Raw genomic sequence first — 26,240 nt, 5'->3', positions numbered from 1 at the left:
AGCTGCTGATAAAAACAGGGACATCAAGAAGATGTGTTAGCTTCCCATGTACAGTGGTACCTTGGAAGCTGAACGCCTGTAAACTTGAACGCTTCGGTTCCCGAACAATCAAAAACCGGAAGTGATTGTTCCAGTTTTCGAATGATTTTCAGAAGCTGAACATCCGGCATGGCTTCCAGTTGGCTGCAGGATGCTCCTGCAGCCAATCAGAAGCTGCACCTTGGAAGTTGAATGCTTTGGAAGTTGAACAGACTTCCAGAACAGATTCTGTTCAACTTCCAAGGTACGACTGTATAGGAAGGTTCATTCATTCATATGACTGGTAAACCGCCTCTTCTGTTAATCTTACATTGTTCCAGGTACACAAAAACACATTGTTCATCTTCCTCCCATGTTTAATGCATAAATAATCTTGGGCCCTTGGGATTTTGACTGCTTTTGTTTTATGTAAACATGTGAGGAAACCACAACAGCAGTTGTTGTTATACATATCTAGGCTCTTTTATAAACCACTGTGGAAGAAGTGACACCACACTGGTAAAGAGGGCCTAAGTTTCTGATGGAGTGCACCTTATGAAATATGATAAACATAGAAATGGTTCTGCTAGTTAAAAGACTGTGAACTGTTTAAAATTGCAGTCACTCTTTTAAATATGTATTCCTCATATTACAACTGTTGTAGTGAGTTGGCATTTGGGTTTATAAGTTGCTGAATGTCTCTTAACATTTATTTAGGGCAAGCCTGATGTTCGTATGGCATATATCCAGTATGCTGTTTCTTTTTTAATTGCTGGTGACAACACAATCCTTGTCCACGTTCTGGAGTTAAAAGGTATATTATAAATATTTCTTAAAGGCGTTAATATCTCCCTCTTATTTGTGAAGTGAGAGGTCCGTGTTTGGATGTTACGAGTACCTAAATTCATTGGATACAAACTTTAAGAAGGAGCAGTTCACTTTCATTCGCCTGTGAGTTGTATTGCACAAGGCATTTAGTTGTTGAGATACATAATGGGAGAACTTAGGAAAACTTCTGTGCTCTTTAATAGAGGAAGACAGAGATTTAAAGAACCCTTTGCTCATGTTTTTGAGTAAGTGGCTGAGTTTAATGAGGGCAAGATTCCCTTACTGTTCTATCCCAGCAAAGGAAAGTTAAAGTGCTTTGCCGGTTTCTTAGCTCTGTTTGGAGAAACTTGAGTCTTTGGATTGGGAACAATGTTATGGGCCAGATTTCCCCTGCTCCCCCATAGTTGGCTATCCTTACTGTAGATACTGTAGAGTTCAGAATTCATCTACCCTCTTCCATGGTACAAGTTCATTGTTTATTCTGAGTCCATTCGCTTTTGGTTCACCTTGTAGACCAAAGCATTCGGTAACACCAGTGGCAACACTTGATAAAACTGATTTCATTTTAAAAACGCTTTCCATCTTCCAATTATGTTTTTAACATTTTTAAATGGTTTGTAGATTTCATCCCAGATATTTTTCGAACCGGTTTGAAGGAAGATAGAATTTCTACAGTTAGCCTTCTACTTTCCACTTTGGCAACTAAGGTATGACCTTGACGTGACTTTACTCTTTGTATCTTATTTGCTGAAAGTAACTCTGTTGTGGTTTTCCAAAGACTCTCCAATTACCAATCCTTTAATGTTTGGCTACAGTTTAGATCTTGTCAGCATTTCTGTTATGAGCTTTTGTTTGATCATAAAATATTCCCTAAGAGTTGGAGCCTGTAATTTGCTGAGTTTTTAAACAAACAAGAAAATAGTAGTTCAAAGCAACTGTTAGGAAGTTTTAAACCTTTTGTATATCCTGTAAAAATAACTAGATTCTTTTGGATTTCTTTTGAAACTTCAATTTCTGGGGGCAAGGGCAGCTGTTTCAGTTTGCTGAAGCAAAAACAACAGTATTGTGGCATCTTAAAGACTTAACAAAATCAAGGGTTCATTCACTTGTTCATCTTCCAGTGTGGTATAAGCAATCATCTACTAGAAATGCCACCCTGCACTCTTCCTAGGACAAACAGGTTTCTCTAAAAATAAAACAAATGTACACAATCTGACATCAGAAAGGACAATATTTAGAAATGCATGGGAGAACATTTCAGTCTCTTTCTTAATGACCTTAAACTTGACCATTCTTGAACAAAGGAATTTCAAAGGTAGGCTCTAGCCTGAAAATGCGGAATTATAAATTTATCAAGATAAAAGATTATTTTTTTCAGCTTTGTAGTTGAAATTTGTGTATGTGTTGTATTTTTTTCTAGGTAGTTCACAATAGAAATCTTAGCAAGACCCAGAAAGTGCGTTTTTTTACTGTCGAAGTATTGAACCACATTGCCTCACTCTACCGCTGGAATGGAATTACTGACGTCAGCACAGAAGATGTCGTGGTACAGCAGTTTCTTCTTATCTTTCTCTATTTCACTGTTTAACCTCAGCAGAAAGGGTTTTGCCTTTATACTAATCCAAGAAAAAGAGGAAAGCTATATCTGGCCCTGTATAGTAAAACAATATTTTGCCTAGGGTAAGGATTATTATTGTTGTTGTTATTACTCACCCTGCACCAGGTCTGAGGGTGGCTGGCAGAAATTCAAAATGGGATGGGAGTTGGGAGTTCAAAACATTTGCAGGGCACCAGGTTGGGGAAGGTTAGTATGCACAGCTGAAAACAGCAAAGGAAGTGAGGAAGAAAAGTCTTCTCTGATCCTTCCTAAACCAGCTTACGGACATTTAACAGACAGTGTCTTCAGCTTTTTATAGTGTCTCACCATTCACCTTTTTCTCCTCCAAGAATCTGCTGGTTGCTGCTAGGTCTTGGGACTCATGTCCTACTCATAAATGCCACCCCATTCTGCCCCTCAAATTTGACTTCCCAGCCAGAGGGAATATTGATCTGATTCCCCATTGCTCATCTCCTCTGACTGATGGCAGCCGTCCAGCTTCTCAGGCAGAGCCCTCCCCATCACTTGCTCTCTGATCCTGGATATGCCAGGTACCACATTTGGGACCTTCTGAAGCATGGAAAGCATGTGCTCTGCCACTGAGCTATGGTCAAATAAACAAATTCTAGTAAACATTGATCTTTGTGCTCTACGCAGGCTACCCAGGATCCTGAAGAGGCAGGAAAGATCCTAGTGAGGAAACTCGTCCATAATTTTTTACTGGATCTCTGTTGTTCTCTGAAACATGGCATTAACTTTTATGATCCAAGCCTTGGCACATCTGGCAGGTAAAGTATCCCAGTTACTCCGGTGGTTGAAAATAGTCCCGTCAGCTATTCTCTGTTTAAATCAAAGATTCTCATTTTCAACCAGACAAACCAAACGTACAAAAATTGCTTTGGTTTTGTATGTGGACTGCAGGTGTTCCCCACTGTGGAACTGAGACTTGTCAGGAACCTGAGGGAATGAAGAAAGATAGAATTGGAAGGGCAGCCAGGAAGCTACCCCAAACCCCAGAATGTTTCCTAGTCCGTTGCATCAGGGGTAGAAGTGGACTTGGGTTGTAGGACCACAGCCAGTCTCAAACCGTGATTCTGGTTGAGGCAGAAACATTGACAATTGTTATGTCATCTCCTTTTTAAAGGAAGGCCACAGGGTGGAGCCCCAACACTCCACAGCTCCCAGAAGACAAGGCTGAACAAAATACTTCAAGTATTTTTAGTGAGAAGCCTAAACAGAGCTTTAAAAAATATAATGTGGTTTCCCTTGGGGAGTTGTTGCCATCATATGATACAGGCTGCTTAGCTGAAGGTTCTGTGAAGCACTGGTCTTTGCTTGTGAAAAGATTGGTCTACATGTGCAGGCAGTAGCTGCCTGGAAGAATGGCCTCTCTGTCATAAGCTTCTTCCTTTATGAACAGTCCTATGACCCCTTTTGTTGAAGAGAAAGGCTTATATGTAGCCCAGCTAGTGAGGTAAAAAGGTAAATAAAAACCACCTAAGAATTTCTTGACTGATTTACTTTGCTTAGCTAGTTCTTGCAGTACCTAGGCTGACATTCTTCCCATCCTGCCTCCTGCTTAAATTCTCAGCTGGTACTGTTTCTTGCAAATGAGATTGAAACAATAATGCGCCAGTTATGTCCTATCTAAAGTGTCTAAATTAGATAACAATTCTGCAATTTCAGTAGCTTACAGAATTGTTTTGGGTTCTCTCTGTCAAAAGTAAACTGAGCAGAATTTAGAGCCTTATTTACCATCTTGCCTGCACCCAAAGAGCCACTTTACTAATTCCATACACCCAAGGGAGCTTTGTAGGGGTGCTGTTTTGTTTTGCTTGTCTAATAGCAGTTTTTTCTGCTCCATGGCACACCTCTTTTGAAACTGAGGAATGTTACAAGAGCAGTTTGTGAATCAGATGGGGGTCAAAGGGGGGCAGGGGAGAGTCAAATTCCACTGGGCATGCTCAAGACCCCCTTGCTCATGCCTAGAGCAGTTGTTTGGATCCTGGCCACTGTTAGAATTGGTTTCAACTGTATGGTGACATATGCTGCCATAGTGATTGCTTTTCAAAATCTTTTTTTACTAGAGGAGGGAATTTGGTTCTTTTGCGCTTTCTCGTGAATCTAAAGACTGCTGCAGAAGATGAGATGGTTGCTGATCTTGCGGTGAACATATTCAAAGTGTGCCCAGATTTACTGAACAGATACTTTAAGGAGTCCCAGTATTCTTTTGTTCCCAGGCTAAAATCAGCTTGGCTAGACAATATGAAATTGCTGAGGAAGGTAAGAATTTTATGAAAAGTATACCCTTTGTAAATGAAAATAACATTTACCAACTTTTTTGCTGTGTTAGGATCACAGTAAACATCTTTATTCCCCCCCCCCCTGTAGTTATATTTGATGGGGGAGTAGCAAAGAGACTCATTTTGGTTAAGGGCCTGTTCATGCATTTCTTATTGTGGAGAAATCCCAACAGAGTTAGACCTTTGGGTTGGGTTGCTCTTCTCCCACACCTCACCATGTGAGTAAATAATGTCTATCTTTACTATATTTATCTGAACATAATACCTCTCTATTATCTGCCCTCCAGATCTGTCCTTGAAAAGAATGCTAGGAACATACTGTAGTCACACAGTTGAAATGATATTACTTAATAAGAGCATGATACAGAAAGCCTAAGATTTTACTAGGTTGATATTTTGCCGTTGTAACATATGAACAAGTCCTGAGTTTGGAAATGTTTTTGCACAGGAATTAACCACATCTGATCATAACTGGCCGCCATTTTGTGCCATCTGTGCAGAATCAACATTCAATGGTACTTTGTGCAATGGAATCTGTACCAATCATGCAAAATCATATTTGATTCAAATATGCAAATTAATATTGGGGTCCATTGCTGCATATATTTCCTAATGGTTTTAAAATGTTTGTTCTGCCAGTTGAGGAAGATGAAAGAAGATATAAGGAAGCTCCATTTCTACTCCCTGGGATAGAAATGGGAATACCAGCTCACACCTACTGACATCTAGAACTTTGCCAGGCATTGCCTTTACACCTTCAATACAGTTATAAGGCAGAGTGGTTATAAGCCTAGATTCCCAGGATACTGAATTTTGGACTTGGTACCACATTCTATGCTTCTGCAACACTTATGGCATGTATACAGCTCTGACAATAAACAGGAGGCAAGATGGTAATATGTGGGCTAAGTTTGTTCTCCTACCTTTTTTCTGGGCATAATTGCTGTTATCTGCTCTTTAGAAAGAGTACATTATCAACTCAAAACGGGTGATTAAATAGGAGCCAATATATTATTATCTTCCTCTGTGCTTACTGAGTTCTGTACCAGGGACCCTGAGCTATAAGTTGCCAAGAAGATATTGGCCATCCTTCAAGCTAAAGATCATTTAGCTGGTGTGAGTTGACTTAGCTCTTCCTAGTTATTTATAGAAAATGTGGCGAGGGGTTTTAAAAACTTCTTACTAAAATGCATTAGAGAGAGATTAATACATATCCTTTATTCCTAGTGAATGGGAAAAAATGTTTTTGAAAGTAATAGAATATATTAACTAAGAATGAGATCAGTGATGGAGAAATTAGATGGCAAATTATTTTTTATTTGATTAGAACGCTTATGAATAGCTTTTCTGTTACTCAGCAACATCCTGATAAAGTGTCTTAAACAGGAAAAATTAATATTGACAACAATAGATAAGCTATGGAAACTAAACTCTTGCCGGGAGAGAGCGACCGTGCGCAATATCACCGTCTCTATTTAGGATTCTCAGCAACTGATACTCAGCGACTTGCTGCCTCTGTTACTGAAGGTGATGCACAGCCATCATGACTAGTAGCCATTGATATCCTTACCCTCCACGAATTTTTGTTTTGAGGTGGCTACAGCAGGAAACTGCTGAAGTTCTCCTAAATCCCTCTTCTGCTGGTGGAAAGCTATGCTTTATCAAATAAACAGTTGATGGACACCAGTTGGGTTTATCTCCAAACACCTTTCTTTTCATAAGGAATTAGGCATTTCAGACTGTTTTATAATACAGTGGTGCCCCGCAAGACGAATGCCTCGCAAGACGAAAAACTTGCTAGACGAAAGAGTTTTCCGTTTTTCGAGGCGCTTCGCAAGACGAATTTCCCTATGGGCTTGCTTCGCAAGACGAAAACGTCTTGCAAGTCTTGCGAGTTTTTCCCCTCCCCCCCTTTTCTAAGCCGCTAATAGCTGCTAAGCCGCTAAGCCGCTAGTAGGGGTGCTTTGCAAGACGAAAAAACCGCAAGACGAAGAGACTCGTGGAATGAATTAATTTCGTCTTGCGAGGCACTACTGTATAATAACTTTTGTACATGTTCAGCTGAATTGGCTTTAGGGGCCATGGCCTCATTAGCACTGTCTTAACAATGTGTATTTTCTATAAAAATTTCAGATCTATGAGGCTCAACCAGAGATTTCTACTGCTTTTAAAACAACAGAGTTTGTTCCTTTTCCAAGATTGCTTTCAATGGTGATGGTAACAACCATTCCAGCTGTCTGCAACAAAGTCATGTTTACCCAAGGATTAAATGTAAGAACTTCTCTTTATAATCCGGATGGGGAGGTTTTTGGTTCCACTAAGCAATTTTGCTGGCACTTTCCTTATTAAAGCTTATCTTCCATGGAATGTTCCAACAGTTGCAAGAACTCAGTGGCTGAATTTTCATGTTATAGGAGTGAGCCTGTGCAAGCCTTGGGCTTGTGAGGAAGATTTTGCTTTGATTTTGACAAACCACACCTTTGCATTGGATCTGCATTCAGACAGACTATGTTAGTAAACTTAACTGTAGTTTACTAAAACAAGGGCAACTTCAGTCTGTGGTTTATGAATCTGGCTCATTATGCTCGTTAATTCTAGTATTACAACTGAACCCTAAATTGTGGTTAATGAAAAATTAAAGTGGAAGCTTCCAACCCTCTTCTCCTCATGGCTGTACAAGAGGAGGGGAAGCATGTGAGCCTTATTTTGTCTCAAAGGTCTGTCCTGATGCTGCCACCTTGTCTGGATGGCAAAGATGTTGGCGCAAATAGTAAAAAATTGAATGTCATTGGCAACCCAAGTAGATTCTACCTCTCAAACATTACTGTAGCAACATGGAATCCATCGAAGGGAAACAGTTCTTGGTACAAGGCCAGTAAACTTAGCATAGCTCATTTGATACCGTGGCCTAAATATGTGAAATAATTGAAGTAAATCATGATTTTTCAGTGTCTCGTAGCAGTGTGTGGCAACCCCACTTTACAATATTATTTGATCATTCTCCAGTGCTTAAAACATCTGGGGTCCTTCAGATGTTTTTGACTACAGTTCCCATCAACCCCCAGCCAGCATGGCCAGTGATCAGGGATAATGGGAACTATAGTTTGAAACACCTGGAGGGCACCAAGTTGAGCTATTGCACCTTTTGTTAACCTTCCAATCTCTCCTTCCAATCTCTCCTCTTCAGTAAATGTTGTTAGTTGCTCTGAGCCCGGCTTTGGCTGGGGAGGGTGGGATATAAATAAAATTTTATTATTATTCTGCCCGGACACTGAAGTCCAGCGCCGAGGGCCTTCTGGCGATTTCCTCACTGCGAGAAGCCAAGTTACAGGGAACCAGGCAGAGGGCCTTCTCGGTAGTGGCGCCCCCCCTATGGAACGCCCTCCCACCAGATGTCAAAGAGAAAAATAACTATCAAACTTTTAGAAGCCATCTGAAGGCAGCCCTGTTTAGGGAAGCTTTTAATGTTTAATAGGTTATTGTATTTTAGTGTTTTGTTGGAAGCCGCCCAGAGTGGCTGGGGAAACCCAGCCAGATGGGCGGGGTATAAATAATAATATATTACTACTACTACTACTACTACTACTACTACTACTACTACTACTACTACAAGATCTTGCAGGGAGAACCTTTCCAGTCCAAAGTACCCAGAATGTATTAAACTCTGTCTGGCCACATAACGCTTTGACCCTTTCCAGTCTGCCTGCTTCCTTGGGGCAAGAGCTGCTGCTTGGTTTGCTCTTCACTTTACAGGGCTGCAGTTGGCTTTCATTCTGTGCACGCCTACTTGAGGGTAAGTCTCACTGAACCCAGTGGGACTTACTTGTGCTCTGTCTGGCCCTTTATCCCTCTCTTCCTGCAAAGTAGTGAGTCTGACTATGCAGAAGCTATGTGATAATTGATGTGGAGCTGTGCAGGTTAAAGGCAAAGGTAGAAAAATGTGTCTTGTTTCCACTAAGGGTGGGGGTAGCTCTTGTCACTGCTATTTGCCTCAGTTCCTGCGAAAGTTCAGGCATGGAGAGGCATTCTCCTTACATGGAACATTGATGCTTCCTGGCCGCATCCTGGCAATTGAAAGTGATGCCACCAGTGGGTCACATCAGCAGTTCCTGGAAAGGTGAAGCAGAAGCACAGTAACAGTTTGTTCCTCTTTTCTTTTAGATAGCCAATAAAACAGTAAAACATACAATCTTTTCGCTTATATCAACTGTTTTGAAAAGAGCACTGAAAAACATTGAGTACTGTCTAAATGAGACGTTATGGGAGAAGTCCGAAATCTATACACCATCTATGATGCAAGAATTTGTCCAGCAATACAGAGAAGCGCTTGGCAAGGTAAAAATTAATAAAACTGTGTGGTGCATAATTGCAGTTTTGTGCAGCAGAAAGTACGTCCATTCAGGATTTCTTCCTCCACTTTCTGTATCCTGACAGCTAAGGTGAAAAATATCCAGAGATATTTCTAATGGATTCTTAACGTCTTCTCCCTCTTATAATTTATATGCTAACTATTTCTTGATGCTTTAAGACTTTCTTAATTAATGCTTAATTGCTGAATAATGGGATACTAATGTTTTAAACTTCTTATATGCTTTTATTGAAATAATTTCTTTGTGAGGTACTAGTTGCAATTTTTAAGTCATGGTGCTTAGAATAGCAAGATATGTTCAGCCAGTTAGTAGAGATGGTAAAATAGAGTTTCAATAACTCTGGAATTCTGAATGTGGAAACCTGACTGGGAAGAACACATAACTGGGTGCCAGGTTTGGGGAATATCAGCCCCCTATCATTTCAGTAGATATTGAAGATAAGGGGCAACAGTTGTAGACTGACAGTCAATTTGTACTAAGGTAATAGTTGAGCTAAGGTAATAGTTTTCCGATTCTCACAGCTGAGGCATCTCATTGGCTATGTTGGGACATAATGCAAAACTGAGAATAAGTCGATCCTCCTCTTGGGCTTGTATCCTCCTCTTTCCTTCTCTAATGCAGCCAGGAGGGGGATATTGGAAACCTCTGCTTCAGTTTTTAGATTACGTGCAGTTCAGCATGTCATCCAAACCATATACTGTGGTTAACCTATACCATTGTCTTGCTTTTTCACACTGACCATAGTGATATGCATGTATTTGGACCTGCTATATAATTGGTGTGATAATTAGTATAAAAAACTGTAGGCCATTTCACTTGAGCCTAGTTCTGACCAACTGAAGTGAACAGTCATCAGTGGGCTTAATTAGCAGTTGCACAACAAAAACTATTTCTCAGTTTTAAAATACTTCTCATCTTGTAATTCAGACTTTCTCAAAAAACCAATGACTGGTAAATTTTTGTATGAATTTGCATAGGGTGTTCTTTCCCCTTTTCTCCTCCATTCCTGCTCTGTAAATAATTATCTATAAACATGTTGCAGTGACAAGACAATTCTATAACAATATTTAGTGGCTAATGTTGGTGGTCTTTTTAACAAATCTAGCTCTTGCCAGATATGACTACCATAGTAGCAGTCTGGCAGTCGCTTCTAAAGCAAGAGAAGGGACAAGATGGACAGAAAGGGAGTGGTGAAGATGCTTCTGTTTCGGAGGAAATAACAGCAGGCAAAGAAACAAATGGAGAGCATGGTAGGAAAACCTTAGTCATCTTATCTAATGTGCGTGTGAACAGTGGAGCACAATGATTCATATCTGATGAGTCACAATGGCTCTGTTCTGTTCTTTGACAACCCCTGTTAATGACCTCGTATAGGAGAGATGCTTTTAGAGGCATCTAACATTATTCTAAGAATCTGAGCTCCTGTTTTCAAGAAACGTCTTGAGTTATCCTGGGGTAGTCACAGTGCAGCCTATGCAGACTCCGCAAGTGTCAGATTGGATGCAAAATTCAGTGTTATCATTTCTGCCGAAATGGTTTCCAGAGCTAAGTGACACTCCTATCCTGTGCACAACTTAAGCTCTTGCTGCATAAACAAAGGCTTGCAATGGGGCAAGAGGAGTTGTCTGGATTTTCCTTTTCGCCATGGCCACTCCCCCTCTATTCTGCAGTTCTTTCCTATCACAGAAGGGATGAGAATGATAATTTCTTCGTAGCTCTGACTGTGACTGCCATATCCACCCACCCCTACCCTCAGTGCATTAGTACTTAACTATGTAGGGTTTTGTTAGCCAATACTAACGCAACAGTGTTTGTGGTGGTTGATGCACAAGCACAAGGGGCAGGGACAGTTCCAAGCACCAAAGCAAGGGAGCTGGGCTTAGACTGTTAAATGCATAAACCTAACTCCATGATTATGGTTTAACTTGGTGACTTCTTAAATCACCCTTGATCCTGACTGCTATTTCACAGAATTGTATTATGTCTTTGCTAGTAATACTATTTAAAAATATGCTAATATATCTACTCTAGGCTCAGATGATGCAGAGACCACTCTTTTGAAAGCTGTCTTACTCCACGTGATCTGCCTTTATCAGCAAGCTGTTCCCCATTTAGTAGCCCAGAGCAACTTTGACTTTAGCAAATTAATAAAAGGTAATTTAAGAGTCTTCAAATTTTGAAGTAAGGCACACATTGAAAATCATTTGTATGATATGTATGCATGCAAAGCTCTGCCACTGAGCTATAGCCCTAACATAACATTTTGCTGTTAGACCTCTTTATTTTCCCCAGGGTTTTAAATATTTGTTGTGTATTGCAGTGCTTAAACATTTTATACTCCTTGATCTATTATGTTCCTTTTTGTTGTTTTAGTTAGTTTTTTCCTCTGTAATTTAATGTTTTATCGAAATCATGTAAGCTCTGGAAATATAATGCATGGAATAAAATATTGTTATTTTCCAACCACAGGCATTATTACTGAAAAAGGACTGCGGCAGGAGATCCCTCCTGTTCTACAATATCACATTATCAAGGTGGCTCTAGAATTGCCTGCAAACAAGTTTTCCTGGTTCAAAATGCAGGTCGGAACATGAGGGTTATTTTTGTCTCCTATATTAAGACCAGCTGTCTTACTCATTGGTTTCCTAATCTGTTTTGTCTGTAAGGCAGTCATAAATTCCATTTCGTCAAGAGACCTGTGTGTTGTGAGCAATTATATTCACATTATACAAGTAGTGATGTTCTCAGAGGCAGCAATAAAGCTTTGACCATCCTGTAGGGCAGGGATGGAGAACCTTTGGTCCTCCAGATATTGCTGGACTACAAGTCCCAACATCCCTGGCCATTTGCCACACTGGTGGCTGATAGGAATCACTATTATTATAATATATATATTCATAGGTAAAGGTATATATTGTTATAATACATATATTCATAGGTATAGGTAAAGGGTCCAGTTGTGACCGACTCTGGGGTTGCGGCGCTCATCTCGCTTTATTGGCTGACGGAGCCAGCGTACAGCTTCCAGGTCATGTGGCCAGCATGACTAAGCCGCTTCTGGCGAACCACAGCAGCGCATGGAAACACCGTTTACCTTCCCGTCAGAGCGGTACCTATTTATCTACTTGCACTTTGACGTGCTTTCAAACTGCTAGGTTGGCAGGAGCAGGGACTGAGCAACGGGAGCTCACCCTGTCACGGGGATTCGAACCGCCAACCTTCTGATTGGAAAGTCCTAGGCTCTGTGGTTTAACCCACAGCGTCACCCGCGTCCCACAAAGTCTGCATTTAATCATATAATGTAGGTAAAGACTGCAGAGGTAATAGCATTAGCTTCTCCTAGGTGCTGTGTAGCTTTCAAAATTATGATTATATTTTCAGAAATGGAGGCTTAGCTGTTACTGGTGTAGCAATCCTAGGTGTGGCTTGAAAGCTTTATAGCACCTAGCCCCACCTACGTTTTAAGACAACGGCCATGTTTGCACATAATGATAAGTAAGACTTTCTGGCTTATTGTGGTTTATTAGGAATGAGAAACATGCCGGTACATACCACCTGATCTCTCCCAATTTGCTGCTGCTCCCCTGGTGCAAGCTAGATGAACAAACCAGCAGGGCTTAGCATCCTTTTACAATCCAAACCAAGGATTGTGGTCTCTTGCTCCATTACAGGTCACAAATCAGCAGTTGTAGCTTCAGGTTATGTCAGGGCACATCCAGCTTGGATGTAATGAGAAGTCAAGGCTTTCTCACATCAGGAAAGGAGCAAAGTGGATGCAACTGGGCTATGCGTGTCACCAGCACACCACTTACCCTGATGAACCATGTAAGCCATAAAATCTGGCTTACCATTACATATGAACACAACATATGACTGAACTCTTCTTTTTAATGAATTTATTTCTTTATTTATTGGAGCTTCCAGGGTCTACAAAAACAAATGCAGGATTTGTGGCTTGAACATCAAGAGAATTTTCTTTCCTTCCTCTCCCCCATGTCTCTTAACGTTAGACTTAACATCCAGCCTGATAGAACTTAAAAACTTGGCTACTATTTTGTGGCACTATGGTTGGTCCTATAAAGGTATTGCTTAACTGTGGATGTTTAATTTTTCTTATGGACCAACAAGATATACTTCGCTTTTTGTGTTCAAGGGAAGTGGGGAACTCTGAATTGTTCAACCTTGACCCCCAAGCTCTATGAAAGCAGAGTTGGCACTTGGTACAAGTTGTCAGTAACAGGGTTATAGGCATCAGTCTCTGTGGAGAGAACCTAAAACAATTTTATGAATTGTAATCAATAAAGTGTGTCCTCCTAGGATGAAGTCGAGAAGGTCTCTGGCGAAAGATCAGTATTTTATTTGCTGATGAAAATGTTCGTAACAAGCAATCATTTGCACCTCAAAACCTCAACAAAGAAATTGATTATTAAGGTGAGCTTTTTTAAAATCTAGTTTTCAAAATTTTGTTGTGCCCACAGAAAAGTTGTTCACAGTGAAGACACTTTAGAACAGGTTTCCTCAGTCTTGGCCCTCCAGATGTTTTTGGCCTACAACTCCCATGACCCCTAGCTAGCAGGACCTCAGTGGTCAGGGATGATGAGAATTGTAGTCTCAAAACATCTGGAGGGCCGAGTTTGAGGAAGCCTGCTTTAGAAAGTTGGATTTAGGGTTAGTAATAAGCACGAACACTGTATTCGCACCCTGGATTGTATCCAACATTGCATGAATGGCATTCCACTCACACAACAGAACTGTCACACCCCCCCAATCTTTCAGAGTTGATTTTTAGGGTATGCAGGGAGCTGGAGGGGACAGGAAAATTGGTTGCACACACATAAGTCTGTTGTGTGAGTGGAATGGAGCTGCAGGGCTGACTAGAGCCTCCTCTGTTCCATAGAATATACCACTTGTGGCCTGTTTGCTGTATTCCCAGGAAATGGGTTTAGTTACTTCACTTTTTTATTCTTTCTTCAAGTCTCTGTTATCAAGTCTGTATTATGACAATGAATTTGGTTGTAGGTTGTGAATACTGATACTCTGCTCTTCAAGGACACAAAATATACTGCTTATGGAAATCAAGTTTTCCTTCAGATGTTATGAATGGACTGATACTTGATGAAATCACCTGTGTGGGGAGGTTCAGACTTCATGCAGGTGGTTGCAAGGCAACCTCCAGTGTGTTACTTGAGCACTTTTGTTAGGAAAAAGCACTGCCAAATGTTACACAACTCCCCTTGGGGTTGCCCTAGTTTTGCTCTCCACCCTTCATTTTAATGCAGTAGTGGGTTTTTGTTTTTTTTTAAATGAAGTCTAAACTGGGTGATTTAGCAGTAAAATCCAGCCCCTCACTTCATCTTCTGAACAGCTGACTGGTGTGATTGCAGCTTTTACAGGGCCACACACACATGGCTCTAGCTGCTGGATGAGCTGGGGAAACGTAAATGTGTTTCCCCATCAAGCTATGGGTTCATGTGTGTGAGAAGTCTGTGGTCTCTTTGTAGGTTGAGGTGAATAATATTGTTTCCATATAAATGTTTATAATTCAATTATTCATAGTGCTAGTGTTTTATTTAGTTACAAAATTTCCTCCCTGCCCTTCACCCTAATGGATTGCAGTGATAAAATGTACAATTATAAAAACAGGACGCACCCCAAACAGGTTCCTGCCTCTTTTCATAGGCTTGAATTTGGTAGCTGGTGCATACAGTAAAACTCTCCACCGCAACCCGTGGACAGGCTATCCCCATGCTGTCTGCGTTACAATAAAGGAGAGACAGGGTTTGATCTACCCTTTGGCAGAGTCGTTCAGGGTCCCGAGAGCAAGTTTGAATGATCCTTACCTAAAGGAATCCTTACAAAATGTTCTCTGGACTAATAGTTCCATCTCTTTTCAGAAATAAGAAAAAAATATAAGTGTGTGTGTGTGTGTGTGTGAGAGAGAGAGAGAGAGAGAGAGAAACAGGAAAGAAACATAATTTCAAAGCAAATGAAATCATTCCAAATGGAACAGAACAGTATAAATTCAGCACAAGAGGTGGGTCCCATGAAACAAAATGCTGTAGCTGTCAAAGGCCAGGGTGTAATGAGGTGTGTTGCCAGCATACAGCAGAAGCTGCCCTTAGAAGATGCTGAACACTTCTCTATGGGGTGGGAATTCCAGAATTTATGGACAGCCTTAAAGAAAGCCCACTCCCAGGTTTTCACTTCTGAGGGCAGGGCAGTACTGCTGAAAGGGCTCCCTCTACAGATCATCACACCCAAGAAGATCAGTAGGGATAGAGACAGTATTTTATTTACATGGGCTTTAAACATTAACGTGAGCACTATTGGTGTATGCTATGGAATTGGAATGGAAGGCTCTTGCAAGATGGGGTTTTTGTGCCGGCATAGATAAAGGAAAGTGGTTGAGGAGGGAGCAACACAAGAGGCTTATATACTTTTAAATAACCTGCTTTTCCATTAATTGTGGTATGTTTTTAAATAGGGGTCAAGGTAAAAATGACTCTGCCATCTGCTGCTGTTCTTTCTTTAAATCAAACAGCCAAAATGAGAGCTGACATACAAAAATAGAACTGAAAGCTTTGCATGATAATTGTTTTTTTAACAGGTTCTGCACGACAGTGGAGTATTTGAGTATACCTGGAAGGAACTTGAACTGTGGCTTGAACACTTGGATAACACAGCAGAAGGCAAAAAGGAAGCAGTGATTCAGTTTTTGGAAAGGGTAATAAATGTGCAAATTAACCAGATTAACAATGCCAAGAATAGCATATGTGGGGACTTATTACCTTTTGTTGTTTTAAAGAGGATAGTGTTTTGAAAAATCATGAATGGATTCTGAGAATTCATATCTCCTAGACACGGAAGGGAACAAAGGAGATGAGTGATAGGAAAAGGCTTTTGTTAGAGATTTCCACTACAGTGGGTGGCATTGACAAAAGATTGTTTTTCACCATCAGTTTTATATCAGCATCTGCTGTTACAGCAGAGTGAACAAAGGACATGGGAAGGAAATGCAGCAAAGTTATGTAAACCATGATTTAATCCTACCAATGATGCTATCCTTTTTTGTGTGGAAGCTGTTAGTAGCATGCAGGAGAAACATGGTGTGGACTAGAAAGATCACTTCACAGGCAGTACACTGCATAATAAAAGTAATACTTGGTTCTAGGAACGCAATTTTATTATAGAATCAAAATGAATCCATATTATACCCCACCCCCAAAAAATTGCTTTCTTCAATGACAACCCTAAATATTTAAGAATACACTATTATAAAAGGAGGAGGAATTTAAAAAGGTGTCTTCAGTGGTTTCATTCACATTTTGTATATGTTTTAATTAGCTCAGGTACCAAAATACATGCAGTTCTGCTGGTTTTATGTACGCAATGATAAAATATCTGCTTTTCAGCCACTGTGATGGTTGACTTTTGTTCAATTATACAAGAAGATAAAATGTTTAGGCTCCAGGACACCGCATAATATCTTTGGCTGACACCTGTGCCATTATGTGTGGAAATGTGTTTTGGCATCTAACGTACATACTCACTGCTAGATTTCTCAAAATATTTTTTCAGGGGTACGTTTCAATATATGCAAGGTTCTCCACCAAATGCTGTAGGCTGCCATGAAACGTTACATTGCTCACTGGGGCTGATGAGAATTTGAGTCCAACAACATCTGCAGGACTAAAGATTCCCCAGACCTGCTTTATGCTTACAGTTAATAGCACTGCTCCCTTACTATCTTTATGATTAAACGTTTGTAATGAAAGCTCACTTTCCATTGCAGATCTTGGTAAAACTAGTGACCAACCCCTATCCATACACAGATAAAGCAGCAGACCTTGTCCAGGAAGCCAGCATTCTCCAGGTCAACTTGTTTAAGCAAGATGTTGATAATGCCAGCATACCCATCTCTCACATTGACGGTATGTTCACTTGGGGGGGGGTCATTATGCAAATCTTCCACAATTTTTCTGGAAAAGTACATGTAGCCAGCATTTTAGAAACAGGCAGAAATTTTTAACTCGGGAGGGGGGCCATACTGTTTTGTTTTGTTCTTGTTTTTATTATGTGGTTTTATTCTGTATTTTTGTGCTATGAACTGCCCTGAGATCTTCATATGAAGGACGGTATGCAAATTTAAATGACAACAACAATGCAATCCTGTGCATGTCTACTTGGAAGCAAGACCCTTTGAGTATATTGTGTATAGGATTGCAGCTTTGGTTGCCTTCTCAAGCTACACTGCAGTTGCTGACATAGATTTGCAGCTTTTTCTAAATGCATCTTTGCTTATCTTCAGGATACTAGGCCAGTCCAGAGAGTTAATTGGATTTGGGTTTGCTTCTGAATTACAGGACTAAGGTCAGGTTTCTATATCACAGTTTCTATACCCTTCTGTTGTTGTTCATACACACAGAAGTTCATACTACAGATGGTTTGTCAGTTATTACTACAGTTTGTCAATCTAGGTACTCCACCAAATCAGAGTTAATACAGACCATGGTTTCTGATACTGATAGGCTGGCTGATTGCAACACATGGTTTGTCAGTTCACATACTACACCAAGCCAGCATAATTTTGACATGGTGTCTGAATAAAGCCACTGAGCAGTTGCTAGCTCAAATCATTTAGAAACAATAGACCATCATCACTGAATTCTCACTGAACACATTTAATGTTAATAAACCCAAAATTTGGCATCTCTTTTGAGTTTCTAGGTCCCCCACCCCAGCATTTGATATAGCAGATTTCTTGGGATGAACCAAAAAGCCTAAATGCCATGCTATACACACAATATTTGAAAATCACGCAAACAGAATTTACTGTTTTCTGTTAAGATCTACGCAGGATTTTGTTTTGCTATTTTTACTTGAATGTTTCGTTTTGAGTAATGTTGTACTTGAGATCCTGTTATTCGGCTTCTGTTGACCCATTTGTTTGGGTTCTAGAAACAACCTTCATCTAAACTAAGCTTTTACCCTTTCAAACTAGATGTTTTGGATATGATCGATGTCATTGTGGAAGGCAATGAAGGCCTAAATGAAGAAATTGGATCTACTTTAAATGAAGACATGATTGTCAGCACTTTCCCATTTAGTGCTGTCGTTCCTGCTGCTTTGGAAGCCAGGAACAAGTTGCTTCTCGAGGCTGATGGGAATGCAAGAGGTATTTCCTTCCTATATTTCTTTTGCATGCTTTAATTCTTAATAATATCGGCAAAGCTTCCCTATGAGTTCTGACAAAATAATATTAGTTATAGCTGTCATGGAAAAGGTTTTTAAGCAACAGGGGTTCTTGTTGATTTGAGTTTCTTGCCTACCCATTTTTTAACGACCACATGTGCTTTTTAAAATGCTCATAAGTATTTCAGTGTGCTAACCAATAGTTTAGAGGACTGACTTTTCAAGTTAAGAAGCTGTACAATTCAATCTGTGTTTTGTTTTGTGTCTTTAGGAGAAAGCATAGTGGAGTATCTCATCACCGTTTTTACTGACCTCCTGCATTCTCAGAGAGACCCCTTAGCCCTTTGTTTGCTGTTTCAGCTCTATGATAAAGAACTCCAGACTGTCTCTCCTCAGCTCTGTCAATTCAACCACTACTACAGTCTTTGGATACCAGAGCAAGCTAAGGAAACTGTGGTAAGCAAGGCAACAAGTATTTTCAGCTGGTTAATTTGATGTTGAGCTCACACTGACTGCTTTTGGATGTCACACTAAACCACTGTTTGGTGTGTTGACAGTGAGCCTCTGCAAGCCTCATGATGGCAACCCCAACCCTGGTGCTCCTTGTGCAGTAGCAAGAAAGAGTTCAGAAGATTGTGCTGATTTCCACTAACCACAGCTTAGCATGTTGCTTGAATCCTAAACTGGTTAAGGTAGATTAACCAGTCTCAGAATCCATGGTTAACATCAGGCATCCCCAACCTTCAGCCCTCCAGATGTTTTGGACTACAATTCCCATCATCCCTGAACACTGGTCCTGTTAGCCAGGGATCATGGGAGTTGTAGGCCAAAACATCTGCAGGGCCGCAGGTTGGGGATGCCTGGTTAACATTAACATGGCCTGTTAGTTTGAATAGCACAACAAGCTATGATTAGCCAAAACCCCTTCCTTCCTGTCACAATGGAGTGGGAGGGAAATGTGTGAGTTCAAGGCTTGCTGCAGTTTCTTCTTGTCACATAAATTGTGATTTAGTGCAGGGTGGGGAAACTTGTTTCAAGCTGACGGCTCTGTGCCTTGCAGGGCAATATTCCAGTGGCCATTGGTAGCGGTGGGTGGCGCCAGAGGCAGAAGTAGGTGGAGCAATGGGTGCAACTGTTAACTTTGTACAATAGGCTACATTCCAGCCACAGAAAGGCAGAGGTTTCTATACACATGTCTGTAATGATGTTTCTTTCTTCTCCCCGACCCCTCTTTCTTAAAACATGAAACACATTTTAAACATTTCCAGCAAGGCAGAAGTGAGTATGTAGATGATTGCCTCTTGCCGAATTCCTCCTTTTCCTCCCTGCTGAAGAATGCCTATCAGAAAGGTGTTGCAATTCTGTTGGAAGAGGGTTTTGAAGAGAAGCTAAGGGAGGCTATTTCCCAACTCCAGCCTCAGCAGTTCCTGTTAGCTTCAAAGCACGTCCTTCTTTGCCTAAAAACAACCGTGGAGAATTTCAACAGTGTAAGAGATGTTGTTTTCTCTCCTTCACCCTTTTCTAAGATTATTGGTTATAATCCCTTCCTCTTTTATTCCCACACCAAGAGCTCTTTTACAGATTATGTGGCAGTAAATAAGTGCTTGGCCGCTGCAGGTACATACACCTGAGAAGTGTATAAAGTTTCAGCTCCTAGGCCTGCATGATAGGCACTGCAGAAACGAACCTTTCGCTCTATGGAAATGTCACAGTTTTAAGAATATTTTAAAAATATGTTGCATGCATCTGGCTTTAAAAAAACCAAACATTTTTAAGTGTTACAAAGAGAAATCATAGACTTTTGTGTATGTGCTGACATGCTCTGCAGTGCACTGCAATGATGTAGTTTCTGTGCTTGGTCCTTTCCCCAAGTTTTCCCTATTCTGAAATGTATCTTAATTTTCTAACAGTTTGGCAAAAATTTGGGTCTCTCACTTCTCACCTTGTTTGTGGATCTGCTGAAGAGCTTGTTGCACAGGGGGGACGCCATAGAACTGTGTGGCCAGCAGAAAGAGAAAAATACACAAACCGAATCTGATCTCTTTGTGGATGCGGAGTGTCTGGTGGCAGCAGAGACTGGAAACGACAAGGTAATAACTTTTCTCTGTCTTACTGTTTATGAATGTCAGCCTAGTTAATCGGCCCTTGGAGAGGGGGGGAAAAACCTTCTGGCAATTATGCATAAACGTTTACAGGTGCAGGCAATTGTTGTGAGACAAAAAATTCTGTTCAAATTACGTTTCCTCAGTGAAGTGGAAAGTCATGCAAGGGGGAAAATGACTTAATTCTTCTGTTACTTAGGTATTTTTAGACTGAATAAAGATAAAATCCTAGTCATGCAGTGTTTCTTAATCATGCACCTTCACTTCCATTCACTGGCCATTTGTCTGGGAGATGGCTCAGTTCATTCCAGACCATGACTTCCTTGACCCATAAAATAACAAGAGCAGCTCTCTTAGGGAGCAGTCCAAACTCACAGCCAGCTGACAAGCTTAGGGTGGGGGGGGGGTTATGAAAGGGCAGGGACACTGCTGCACCTGCATCCTTACAGGAACAAGGGCCAGAGGGATCACTGGAGCTGATGCAGTTCTCCTGCCTCAATTGGGCATTAAGAAAAATAATATATATATACCAGGGTGGTTCACAAGATCCAAATACAGGATAAAAGCACAAATAAATAGTTAGAACAAAAACACAGCAATCACCTCCCTTCCACACACACAATTAAAAGACCATAGAATATTAATTAGCCATAGTCCTGATTGCCTATCACATGGCGGATTCTGAGCTTCCCCTGCTTCTGACAGGTCCTGGGTCTCTGGGCAGCTTAACAGGGATCTTAAATCAGTTGGGTGATGTCTTTAATTGTAACCATCTCCATTGCAGATACTGGGAGAAGTGCTTCCTTTGGTCTTCAAACACCCTACACTGGAGAATTGGTTCCTGGCTGTAGAACAACGTTCTCTCCCTCCCCATAGTTTAAGCCCAGTTAAAGTGAAGCTGCTTGCTGCTCACCTAAACCGTGGCATTCTTGAGTTGCTGAAGGTGGGCTGCCCAATGTTGCAAGCCAGGAACCAGCTAGACACGCTCTCTAGGTATTTTGAAGCCGTCACTAAAACTGTCTTGGAAGAACTGCGTGCTGGGAGAAAAGATGTCTGCAGGTTACATCCCAAAAGGTCACAGCAGGTGGAGGCACTGCAAGAACTGCAACTGTACATGGATACCCAACAACTGAAGGAAGTGACTTTGGCTATGCTGCAGCTTCCCAAGGCGATGCTGGCCTCCAAGACAGCTGAAAGCATTTCTGGAAAAGAAACATGCTTGAGCACTTACGGGGAGACTTTGGTGCAGCTGCTCACAGACAGCTACCAAAGGGGATCCCTGAAGGGAGACCTCTTCCTCTCAAGAGAGCACATTCAAGGGATGGGGACTCTCTTGTCCACAGCAGTCACAGAAGAGTTGGAAAAGGTCTTCCTGCATGCGATACAGAAGGAGCCTGTCCTTGCCCAGGCAGTTGGAGTGGATGTGCAGCTTTCCTGCCTTAAGCATTCAACGAAAACGTCCCTTTCCATTGTAGCTGTGCTGATTCGGTACAGTCGGACTCACTTGCTGCAGTTTGAGCTTTGGTGTCTGAAGCCGGGCGCTTGCAAGCTTCTGAGAAAAGATGGGGACCTCTTTCTGCCACTTGTCAATGCATACTTGGACTGTCGAGAGCAGCACACTTTGAGCCACCTGTCAGAAGGTAACCATGGTCAACCTACGTAACACTCTTGATCAGCTTTTTTAAAAAAGGGATTGCAACTTTTTTGTGCCATTGGATGAAGAGTATGATTTTGAAAAATAAAGTTGTAAATGCCAGTGGTACAGTGTTTGAGGGTTTTCAGACTAAAAACTTCAAACCTTGTTTGTTAAGTGGGCCAGTTAATGGTTCAGATGTTAGTTTCCCTGCAACTTTATTACCAGGGAATTTGTTTTTTCCTACCTTTAAATTTTGGTTACAAGTTCTCCTGCCGGTCTTAGTTTGTTTCCATGGTCCTATATTATAATTTTGTAACCAAAATTATGTGAGAAACTCTTAACCAGGACGCAGTTTTGGAGCACCCTGGTGTAAACATTGTTTGGCTGTCCCTTTCCAAGACATTAGAGTCTGTGATTTCTCTTTAGGCTAGTAATTCTCGTATGTCATTCCAAGGACTTGAGACTGTGCAGTGGCCTCTGGTACATGCATTAGAGTATGGGCCTGTGAAATGCTGACGGATCCACCTTTGTGACTGTTGCGTTGTCCTTTCCTACAGTCTCTTCAGCTGTCACGTCCATCTTGAGAGAAACTTTGTGGCCACAACTGCTGGGCATGCTGAATAGTGGTTCATCTCAGCCATTTGCTGTGCAGTGTCAAGTTCTTTCCAAGTTACTGCCGCCTCCAGAAACCGAGCCATTCGCTAATTTAACAGAGAAATTACTTTTATCTCTTGAGACGGCGGGAAATCCTGAACAGTAAGTCTACTTATTTTCTGCTTATTAGTTCCAGTTCTCCATATTGACCAGTCAATTACAATAAACACAAGCACATGGCCTCCATTCTCAGGCACCTGCTGTCAATGTGAGGTAGTATTTTAATACTTCAAATAGATAGACATCATCTAAAGTATATCATCTTTTGCTGAGTCACATCAGTGGAGGTAAATACCAGACGGAACATCAATGTGGGGGGGGTATGTTTAATGTTAATAATCAGAATTAATGAAATATGGTAAAATTTAATAATAAAATAAAAATGTTGGGCGAATGTGATGACTGCTACGCTTTAGAAACCTACACAAGATAAAATAAAAATGTGATAAATTTTAATAAAAATGTAGTAAGCTTCACTACTGCAGCTTGGCTAGATCAGAATGCCTGTTGCATTTTTCTTTTTTAAACATTGATCTGTGTCTGTTATCAGAAGAGAAAGAGTTGCTTCAAGTATGATGCCAAACCTGTTTGACGCTATTTGAACGAACTCTGCCCATACACTCTGCCATCATCCCCTGCCATGATCAGCCAGTTGCCAGTTCTCTGGATCATTTCTTCAGCATTAATCCATAGTTCACCATTAGATGTGAAATGTGCTGATATTGTCATTTGCTTGTAAACAAGGTTTGCAAACCGTGGTTTTGACCTGTTTTGCAATCCTGATTTTTAGGCAAAGTATTGGTTTGTGCCAGCCATTGTTCGCCTGATTCAGATGTTATGACAAACTATTTTCTGCTGCTGAATCTGAACTGAAGGAGGAAACCAGAGCAGGGAAGGAGAGGGAGCAAAAGGCTCATCCATGTACCATCAAACTAAGTTTGGCATTTTGTGTGAACTGGGCCAAATAAATGAAGCTTCTTTTGCACCAGGATAGCAATGGACATTTTATCACAAAGAGAGAAACCATACGTGGTGGTCATGATGACTCACTGTGCAATTACTTTCCTGATCTGCAAAGTATTCCATCCCATTGTGTTTAACAGTCTAGCAAAACATCCATAAGATTTCTGCAACCCTCCGTGATGCCTAAGAAGTCACTCTAGACCAATCAGTGGCTGTGTATTTTCAATAGGGGGGCTATCCTCATGGCTCTCTGAGAACTTAGGGCACTGCTTACATCCTTCCTGATTTAGCAGACCTTCCAGGTCTAGAAAGCAACTAATAAACGCTCCATTTCCCAGCAATTCAAGTTTAAGGTTGGGGGGCAGTGGTTGAAATGAACACAAAAGCTACCATTTCATTACTCTTTTCAAACCTCTCTAGCTGGGTGATTGCTGACGCTATATCCAGAGCCCTGGAGAGCTCTGCAGAGAAGTTGCATTCATGGAGGAAACGCCTGCTAGTTGCCTGCATGAAGTGGTTGATCCTCACGTACAGCAGTAACAGAGAACAAGAAGCCTGCTCGGAAATTGAGAGTGCCGTGCTGTTAAGGCTAGAGAAACTACTGGTGAGAATTAGGGGGACCCCCCCCCCAAGTTGTTGGGACGTATCAAGCAACAACCACAGCTGAGTAATGTGACCACTAGAGGGTGCATATGCACAGGCTGTTGCACATGAAATTGCAAATTTCTTTAGAAAATTATTCCTTGCTCTACCTACTTTCTCTACCTTTTTCCAGCTTCAGCTGACAAAACCAAACCTTGCCACAGACACCCATAGTCCAATGACTTGCAGGCTAGATTACTGCAACATGCTCTGCATAGGGCCACCATTGAAAAGTGTTCACAAATGTCAGCCAGGGCAAGATTCAACTAGGCACTTTGGGTTTATCGTGCCAGTTTTGTGTGATCTGATTGATGGCAGGTTTCCTTCTGGGCTCAGTTTAAGGGGTTCTGTTTAACTTTTAAAGGTGTGAGCAGCTTAGGATCTGCATAGTTTATTCCATATGAGCCTCCCTCCATACATGAATCATCATCTGAGGCCTTCCTCCAGATCCCATGAAGAATGCTTGGCAGTGACCAGGGCCTCTTCTGCAGAGAACTCACCCTATGGAACACATTGCTAAACATGCTGCATCAAGACTGCTTTTGGCTGAGCACTTCCTCTCTCTTTCTTGTATTTTGATGTTTTAATTCTGACTGCTGACTGGACATTTTTTGTGGTCTTGGCTCCTCATGCTAGTATTTTGGTTTATGATTTTAGTTCAGTGGTTCCCCACCTCCCATGGACCACCTGAAAATTGCTGATGGCCTTGACAGGCAGCTTAATGATTTTTCAGCCTGTTGTAGCCATTGTAATGTGCTGTGCTAGATACTGTATTATTTTTAATTCTGGGGATTTTTGCTGCTTTTCCTCCTTGTGTTTTCTAATACAATGGTACCTCGGGTTAAGTACTTAATTGGTTCCGGAGGTACATTCTTAACTTGACACTGTTCTTAACCTGAAGACCACTTTAGCTAATGGGGCCTCCTGCTGCTGCCGCGCCGCCAGAGCACGATTTCTGTTCTCATCTTGAAGCAAATTTCTTAACCCGAGGTACTATTTCTGGGTTAGCGGAGTCTGTAACCTGAAGCGTATGTAACCCAAGGTACCACTGCATTGCAATTTGCATTCCCATGAAGTGTTATCCTTGCACCACCACATCCCCACTGTCATATGTTTAAGTGTTGTTTTGCTGTTTCCTACCTACCTAGAACTCAGTAACTGAGGTGACTCCAGAAGACTGGCACAGTTTTGTGAAGATGGGACTCAAGTAAGCATGTTTAGGTTTATAAGAGTATTTTTTGCTGCTACAATGACATACAACACTGAGCTTAGGGTTGCTTATGGCTCACTAGGCAGTAGTTTTGCTTTTGTTAATAGATGTTCACCAATTGATAATCATACACAGTACTTTTAAAGCGGTGTGGCAAACTGGTTGACAGACCAAACCAACTCCTGGGATATAATTCTTTCTTTCATTCACATTGCAGGCAAAGTGCATGATTTTTATCTCAACGTCTCTTTAAATCTCTGTCATGTAGGTACCGTTATAAAGACCAGGGCTTTCTGAAAACTCTGAATGCAGCTATCAATTTGCTGTACCAGAAAGGAATCCCTGCTGCTCAGAGATTAGTGAAGCTGTCGGTGCTTTATATGATGATCACGCAGCACTCCTTATTTTTGTCAACTATGCTGAGGTCGCAAGAAGGTGATGACACAAACATTCATGAAAGAGGTATCACCTTCTCATTTGTTTCCTTGTGTATCTATATATAACCCAAGTGTCTTTCACGTGTTGTTTTTCATCCTTCCACTTGCCAGCCCACCTAGATGTTTTCAGAGCTGCTGTATCTAGAACATAATTATTTTAGCATTTACCTTTTAACATATTACTGACTCTTCTCTATTATCAGTGCGTTGTCCCTTTTCTGTATATTTTTTCAGCTCCAGTGCCTTTTCTTACTATTTATTTGCATTTGGATTGCATTTATTTATCAT

The 26,240-nt window shown here is 41.1% G+C and overlaps 1 protein-coding gene across 1 annotated transcript in view; it reads left to right on the top strand.

The window, feature by feature from the left end:
* Nucleotides 1–26,240, top strand: part of URB1 (URB1 ribosome biogenesis homolog) — a 47,634-nt gene that overhangs the window by 5,047 nt on the left and 16,347 nt on the right. Inside the window, exons 5-26 of the mRNA XM_081859249.1 lie at nt 736–832; nt 1,468–1,553; nt 2,267–2,392; nt 3,101–3,231; nt 4,531–4,726; nt 6,880–7,017; nt 8,908–9,081; nt 10,222–10,366; nt 11,148–11,270; nt 11,586–11,698; nt 13,434–13,547; nt 15,724–15,840; nt 16,909–17,047; nt 18,118–18,291; nt 18,580–18,764; nt 19,577–19,795; nt 20,219–20,398; nt 21,195–22,050; nt 22,604–22,802; nt 24,084–24,267; nt 25,454–25,512; nt 25,784–25,977. Of these exons, the coding sequence (XP_081715375.1) occupies nt 736–832; nt 1,468–1,553; nt 2,267–2,392; nt 3,101–3,231; nt 4,531–4,726; nt 6,880–7,017; nt 8,908–9,081; nt 10,222–10,366; nt 11,148–11,270; nt 11,586–11,698; nt 13,434–13,547; nt 15,724–15,840; nt 16,909–17,047; nt 18,118–18,291; nt 18,580–18,764; nt 19,577–19,795; nt 20,219–20,398; nt 21,195–22,050; nt 22,604–22,802; nt 24,084–24,267; nt 25,454–25,512; nt 25,784–25,977 (3,949 nt within the window). The remainder of the gene's footprint in view (nt 1–735; nt 833–1,467; nt 1,554–2,266; nt 2,393–3,100; nt 3,232–4,530; nt 4,727–6,879; nt 7,018–8,907; nt 9,082–10,221; nt 10,367–11,147; nt 11,271–11,585; nt 11,699–13,433; nt 13,548–15,723; nt 15,841–16,908; nt 17,048–18,117; nt 18,292–18,579; nt 18,765–19,576; nt 19,796–20,218; nt 20,399–21,194; nt 22,051–22,603; nt 22,803–24,083; nt 24,268–25,453; nt 25,513–25,783; nt 25,978–26,240) is intronic.

The sequence above is a fragment of the Podarcis erhardii genome (genome assembly GCF_964252035.2).
Source record: "Podarcis erhardii genome assembly, chromosome: 4".
Lineage (NCBI taxonomy): Eukaryota > Metazoa > Chordata > Lepidosauria > Squamata > Lacertidae > Podarcis > Podarcis erhardii.
This window is presented reverse-complemented; position numbering and strand designations above follow the sequence as displayed.